This window comes from Centruroides sculpturatus, unplaced genomic scaffold, assembly GCF_000671375.1.
Source record: "Centruroides sculpturatus isolate CEXI.00-Female unplaced genomic scaffold, Cexi_2.0 scaffold2985, whole genome shotgun sequence".
In the NCBI taxonomy this organism is placed as follows: domain Eukaryota; kingdom Metazoa; phylum Arthropoda; class Arachnida; order Scorpiones; family Buthidae; genus Centruroides; species Centruroides sculpturatus.
The window spans coordinates 6,177-14,082 of NW_019387073.1; the positions used below are offsets into that span (position 1 = coordinate 6,177).

Below are 7,906 nucleotides of genomic sequence, written 5' to 3' on the forward strand. Positions count from 1 at the left end.
CTATTTAGAAATCCGCATTACCTTTGATTATCAGAAAACACACTAAATATCGAGCCTCATTTAGTCTATCAGGTTACGAACTGTAAAGCATCTATGAATTTGAACGATGGTCAATTAAAAAGCCATGCATCATCAAAGACGTCATTTGGCATGACCTGGCTTTTCTTAATTTTATTTTGTTTATAGATTAGATTGATTTTCCTTTAACTGCCTTGATAAAGAAATCTCATATATATATATGTTTAAAAAAATTAAGATCAATTTATGAGAATTAATGGATATTATATTGTCTTTAAAACATATGATTCTGAATTTGTTTTTTAAGAATAGATTTTTTTAATGAAATAATTATGTAGTTATATTTATTTATTTATTTTAATTAGAAATAAATCAATGCATGGTATTTTTCCATTGAAGCATTTTATATAAAGAAGCCAGTCCAAGGTTCAATCAATCTAANTAATTCTAATAAAGTTTAATTGTTACTAATTAATTAACAGAACCCAGTTATAATCGAATGCAAGCTCTGAAGTCTAAAAATATTGTTTAACTAATATGTATATTGATAGAATTATAAGTGTATTGTAAAGATTTACATTTACTTAGAAGTGGTTTGTTTCTAATGGAAAGTCGATTGTTTTTATTTTAAAATTGATGGATAATCTGAAACTTTCGGTAACTTAAGTAACTTTATTCTCCTTTATAAATTTTTCTATTTTGATCTATTGCTTTATATTAAATAATGGGAACATACAATATATTGTATATTTTTTCTCTATAGAAAATTTGTTTCGTAGAGTAAATGTAGTCTGACGAACCTAAAGGGACCAGAACAGGAAATACGACAGCTGTCTTAGCATTGACGTCGTTTTGACGTCATCTGATGACAGGAATGGTCGACGCTTACGAACTCTTGTGGGCGGCTCCTGGTAACACCAGCAAAGACCGATGGAGTCTCTTGCGTCCCATCACTCATAAACTTGGTACATGTTGACAATGGGTACCGCGCTGGGAATGGTAATATGCAAGTTGCATCTCTAAGTCACGTGCTTTCGTCCATCCAATCAAATCTTTACGCTCTTACCGAAATATTCCTATACAAGTTAGTATATTTTGGGAATGTCTCTCAAAACTCATTCTTCACTGTCGAGCAAGAAATTATACATTTCTATCTTTGTTTCTAAGACGTTGTCTCCTTGTGTGGTCTATTTCTGTTTCTTCGTCATTTTGGAGAACAGAAATGCATACTTCCAGTTCAGAAATGGATTGTTGAGAATCTTTGCTAGGACCTATTCATTACTCACTCCGAACGTAGAAGCATTCGTCATTTGATGCCAAGAATGTCATTTCTTTGTTTAATGGTATTCCTTCACGAATATATAGAATGTTATTATTACAATATTTTAGATGTTGTAACTCCGTTTATTTCTTGTTTACCTCAAAAAAACAATATTTACGAATAAACAAGTTCATTTACTTGTACTGTACAAAAATCATCAAAATCCACTAAATTAAACAGTTTTAAATATAAAAAAAACACATGAAATTAAATTAATTAATTTAGGCCTACTATTACTTTAAATCGTAATAAAAAATAATAATAAAATTTCTACTCTAAAACACAAGTTTTTTTAAATATTTTATAGAATAAGTTGTTAAGATGCAGTGTTTGATAAAAATATATTATATAAATCTTATATATATTTTTAAAGAGATTTATATCACATACGATGGCATAAAGATAACAAAACCTTATCACTTTTATAAATATCCTGCTCATAAATTCAGAAAAAGTTCTTATGAAGCTACATTCTTGTAAAATGAAAACGAATATAGTCAGTTGGGACATCAAGCTATCAAAAGTGATCATGACGTGCTAAGATTCAGAAATACACACGCTAAATCGTCTTCTATCATGATGATGTCAAATGTAAAGTGTCTTTCTACTGCATGATGATAAGTTTAAATTACTTGTCGTTATAACTGAGGATATCGAAGATAGTCATGAACTAGATTATTTACATATTGCGTTAAAAGTTTAAAAGTTATAAATCTATAAATATTTTTGTATAAAATATTATTCTTTTATGAATTAAAGTATAATCTCTAACTCTNAAAAGAAAAACATTCTAGACAATTTATTCTAACAGAATTCCAATCTTCCCCAAGACATTTTACTTGTAAATTAGAGTTCTATTATTTTCAAATAAGATAGTTTTTAAAGTTAAATCTATTTAGATTTATTTAATTCAGAAAGCAAATAAAAAGAAAGAATATTCATTAATAGTCAATCATGCAAAATTCATTTCATAAAATACAATAATAAATTAGAGGAAATTGCCAATTTACAACAGCATTAATCCACTGTCTCGCATACAAATGATTAATTTTATATTAACAATCTCTTTAAAGCACATAAAAATATATTTTTTTACTGCTTTATTTAATTATTTAGGAGGAAAACTTCCAGGGAACATTCTAGAATATTTCAAACATCTAGAATAATCATTTAATTAGTTAATTTCATAACAAACATAGAGGAATATACACAACAACTATAATGAAATATACACAACTATAAAGAAATGTACACAACTGTAGAGAAATCAACAAACTTCTAGAAAACGTTCTAGAATATTTTAAACGTTTAGAATGTTCATTTAATTTGTTATTTTAATAAGAAATGATGGTAGAGAAATTAATAGAATACACAAAACTGATTGTTGGACTATAAACTGTTAACAACAGTTATTTGAATCATGTATAGCTTAGTTATTTGAATGAGTTGGGGAAGAAATGATTACACAATAGCCTAATTTTTATCCGTTACTGTTTCTCTAGCGTAAAAGAATAATGTGGAGAAAAGAGGACGATAAATCACTCCATTCGCGACAGCTGCGGTTAGGGAAAAACATCAACTAGTTGGGCACGAAACACGACGAAAGGCGAAAAAATAATACGCATGCGTCACGTTTATCGTCACAACCTATTCTATTATCAGAAGACAGCACTTGGCGGCGCTAAAGTAATTATGGTCTAGAAACAAGATTCGTTTAACGAGCAGAAGATTAACAACAGTGAACGAGAATCTCGCGTCGATCGAAATGCTTAATTAATTTGGGATGAACATTTTCTGTTTCTTTCCCTCTCTTTCACTTAAGTCTTCCCCTCTATCCCACTTTTTTTCCTCTCCCTTCCACTTTTTTCCCCTCCCTCTCTCTCTCTCGATTCTTCTCTTTTTCTTCTCGTAAATTGGAAACTTTACGATAATCTTTGAAACATTTCTTCCTTTTGTAATTGAAAAAGTAAGCGTTTGTTATAAATCTAAATGAGTTTCAAGTAATTATAATTAATGAATACGTTTTATAAGACTAATTTACTCGCTCTTTATTCAGAAATTAGTTAATATTAACTGTGTTTATAAGCTTTTTTTATATTGTTTTCTGTTTTCAATTTATAATCCGAAGTAAATAGTAGGATGCTGACTATGATGTCACGATGAGTCACGAAGAATAATTTTGTGACTCACTTGAAATATTGGTTCTACAGATTTGCCAGTATCGTTTATCGATGTTATACAAATTAGATTCGAATTTCTTACAATTTTTTCAATTAAATTAAGTTAAAATATCCTTTATTTATCTTATAATTAAGGATTTATGTTATTGATCCTAAGCAAAAAAAAAAATACTAAAGTTTACTGATTTTTTTTTTGTTTTTTTTTTTCGTTTTCAAACAATATTTTGTATAAAAATGAAAACGTCCATAAAGATGGCATCTTGCATAACACAGAAAATAGAATCGTCAGCCATATCAATGACGTTGACGAATGAAGGAGATCGTGTGAAGCGGACAAAATGTGCATCTTTCACATGGACCTGCGTAGGGGGAAAAAATTTAAAGACAATTTTTATTTCTTTTCTTCAATAAAAACGTTCGATGTATAAAAATTGGTTCAGTTTAAAATGCAATAAATTTATTTTAGACTCAACAATCTGGTCGATTGAACTCATTTTTCTAAAGTTTCAATGCATTTATTAGATCAAGTATAGTAATTAAAAGTATTGGTTTAATTATTGTAAATAAGTAATCTTTTATAATCATGCTTCTCTGTTATTAATATGCAACTCACGAGCTACAAAAATGCAAAAAATCTTAATCGCTTAGATGAAATGATTAATAGATTTTTGTATATTTTTATATAATATGTTTAAAATGTAGACTTACTAATGTCACAAGCTGTCTTGAAGTCTTCGTTTAGCCCTTTATCTTTCAATCGACCTCACAAGTTGATGTCGATTATGGAAACGGACGAACAGTTTCTTAATTGACAATCTATCTTCTCTAGACTGATAATCGCTCAGGTTGTATTCACGTCAATAATAACAGAGGAATCACTCGATCTTATTGCACTATTTTGAATATTCATGAAAGTTCTACCGAAGTGCGATGGACTGCTGCTCTTTTTTTATTTAATTGGATAACAAGAAAACAGCTTTAACCTTAATTTCTATCGGAATTTACGCTAGTAATTGTAATTAAAAGTAAATCTAAGTGTATTTGTAGCTTGAAAAAGTTACGGTAATTTAAGTTTATTTGAGTATAAAATTAATAATACATTTATAATTAAGTTATTTAATGTATCTGAATATAATTTTTAATATTTCTGTTTAATTATTATTTAAAATATAAATACTTTCACAGATTGATATTTTTAGTGGTAAAATTATAAATAATTTTAATATTCATGGTAAAAAATGGTATTTTAAACATTAATTCTAACTTTTTGCCATGTTTATTTGTAGATTATAGTGTAGTTCAATGCTATTGCCTTAGGCAAAGGCACGAAAATTCTAAACTATGTCTTTTCTTTTTCAGTGAATAAGACCGATTACGGTTTTAGTGGTGGAGGTACGGGCACCAATGGGGCAGCTGCAGGTCCAGGTGGAACAGGTAGGACCAACTTTACAACAAAACAACTAACAGAACTCGAAAAAGAATTTCATTTCAACAAATATTTAACAAGAGCAAGAAGGATCGAAATAGCCACAGCTCTTCAACTAAATGAGACCCAAGTCAAGATATGGTTCCAAAATAGAAGGATGAAGCAAAAGAAAAGAATGAAAGAGGGTTTAGTACCGCCGGAAAATCCGACGGGTGACGTTACAACATCGAATTCGGGTCAACAAAATCCAACAGTTTCACCTAATTCGGGAGGAACAGCGACGACGCAAAAAGATTGCAGCCAATGAAAAGTGATTTTGCTGTACTAAATATAATAACAGCAATTAGTGTGACCGGTGTATTAGTCCTGAAACCGAATTGTGTACAGCTAAAAAACAAAAAAAAAACTGCATCTTGTAAATAGCCCTGTAGAATAAGTGAGAATAGCTTTAGAACTATTTTTGCCCCAACTTTTTAAGTTTGAATATGCTATGTTGCTTTCACGAATCGGCAGATACATAACTCAACATTTTAAGTTTTATATTAAATTACAATATCGTGGATTATAGTTTACCTTTCAAGGACTATAAAAAGTTATTTATTTTATTCAGCTTTAGTTTAGAATTGTAAGTTTTCCCCCAACGATAAACTATATCATCATATATCTTCATGATAAAAAATACTCATTGTTTTTTATTTGTTTTTTTGTATAATTGTTTATAACCATTTACGACGCCCCATAACATGTTTCATCTCATAATTATTTATAAATAACTCTAGGCCTTTAATTTTATGAGAAGTTATCTGCTACTTTGTACAATAGATACTTAATGATAATAGACTAGTTCAATTGTCGTGCTTATGTTCTTATAAGACTATAGGCCCATTTTCTTGTTAAATTATTCATTTTTAAAGCTACGAGGAAAAGCACAGTGACGATCTTTGTGGAAAAAAAAATCCCAAAATGTAAATTCTTGTACAATCATGCTTGTCTTTGTACAGGCCTATAATATTGTCGCTCACTTTCATTGTACATGTATTTTTCTATACACTTGACTCCCAACTATCTTCCCACGTTCTCTATCTTTTATTTTAAACTGGTACAAAAACAGTTGTGCCTGCACCATTTCTTTATGCACCCACCACAGAGCCCATCAATATAAACCGGTGTTGTTTTTAGAAACAAATAAACATCGATGCTATTTCCAACATCGTTTTGTTTTTCGTTTGCTGACAATCACTTACACTTTCACAATATATTTATTTTCAAACAACACGATTAATAATATAAAATTATACGGGTGATCATCACTTACAAGCCTACACGTATTGTAACAACACAGTAAACACTACGGGTAAAGTAAAACACAAACAATTAAACTTCAAATGATCGCTTCATCACATTTTCATACAACTGATGTCAATTTTTAACAAGTATAAACCCGCGAACAATGATTTATCAATCAATTAGAAGAGAATATAAATGCGGCATTACAAATCTATACATCTATAGGCCTATATATATATAAGAATTGAGACATCAAAGGCTTTGCTTTCTCGTCTCGACTACGTATAAATAATGAACCCGTCACGATCGTGAAAGTAGCTGGAGGAGGGAGAGATATTAATGATGTTCAAACGGCTGGTACGTCCACCCGTTTAAAGATGAGATGGATATTGGACTATTGCAACTAGTTGGTGTAGGTGTGGTTATTCCTCCCAGCTGACTATTTATTGTGTCAAGGATGACTGAAAATTTTAATGTCAAGATCACACACCTATAAGCCTGTATAGACTATATTTAAGATATTATAGATATATTCTGCACAGAATGCAAAAACATATAATCGAATTTAACTATAAAAGATCGATATTTACCGACTAATGATTAGTCAAAAGTTAAAAAATGATTAAAACATAATTTATATTTACATCAGAATTTGTGTTTAATGATCCGTAATCGAGAAGTATAAATGTTAAATAAATTATTGATCTGCAAAGTTTAAGTTCATATATTCATAGAAATGAATAGAAATTATTTCACGTTATTTGAAACCGAATTCTGATAATGATTTTTGTGAGAAATGAAAGCCTTTGTTAGTCATTTAATTCTCATATCTCAATCGTTCTTACAATTAAGTTCAGTTAAGTAGTAAAGTTTAGTCTATTTTAACACCAAAAATATTTTATAAATCGTTTCTTATTTTAATTAACAAGTGAACATTACAGCCTACAAAAATATTTAAAAAATTAACATATATGGGTCAGGTTTTAACAATATTTTCGCAATGAAACTTGAATATGCAGTCTAAAAATCAGGTAAGTTTCTGGTGAGTGTAATACCATTTATAGCCTGGTAGGCCTAGCTTTGATTTAATTTTAGATTCCAGTTTTCATTTTGAATTAATTACATGACATATGACAAACAAGTCGAATACAGTATATGAAAGTAATTATTTTTTCTGTGAACGTCAGTATTGAAACTTGAATTTGATTGTTGTTCTGTGTAATGTATCTTGAGGAAACTTTCTTTTATAATTCGTCATAATCTAGGTAATTAACTTAATAACACATTATAGTCAAATGTGAATAAAAAAAACAACCCTACGTAAGAAGTGAAAGCAAAATTGCATTAGATAAGATTGTTTTTAATTTTTTCTCGGCTCAAATCTTACAGAGAAAATGTTTGAAGAGAGCTTAATAAAAATTCTGCCTTCTTCAAAAGAATAAAGATCATAGGTCATTTGAATGCTAGGCCTATATAAATAGACATTAATTGCCACCACGTATTCTTATAGTCGATGCGAGTAACATGTTTCTTTGGAATTGTTGCTTCAATATCCATTGTATGGTCTATCTAATAACAGGCGACAAAGAAAAACTAACTGACTTTTTCCAGTCGAGAAGGAGGTCCTTTTGTTCCTCCCGCGCCAGGAAGAACAGGAGACAACCCTGACGTAAA

The 7,906-nt window shown here is 29.6% G+C and overlaps 1 protein-coding gene across 1 annotated transcript; it reads left to right on the forward strand.

Moving 5' to 3' along the window:
- The first annotated feature begins 892 nt into the window (after nucleotides 1-892).
- Nucleotides 893-7,000, forward strand: LOC111616132 (homeobox protein Hox-A1-like). Its single transcript, XM_023357555.1, has 2 exons — nucleotides 893-983; nucleotides 4,879-7,000. The coding sequence occupies exons 1-2, from the start codon at nucleotides 893-895 to the stop codon at nucleotides 5,250-5,252; spliced, it is 465 nt and encodes a 154-aa protein (XP_023213323.1). The 3' UTR covers nucleotides 5,253-7,000.
- Nucleotides 7,001-7,906: the final 906 nt, after the last annotated feature.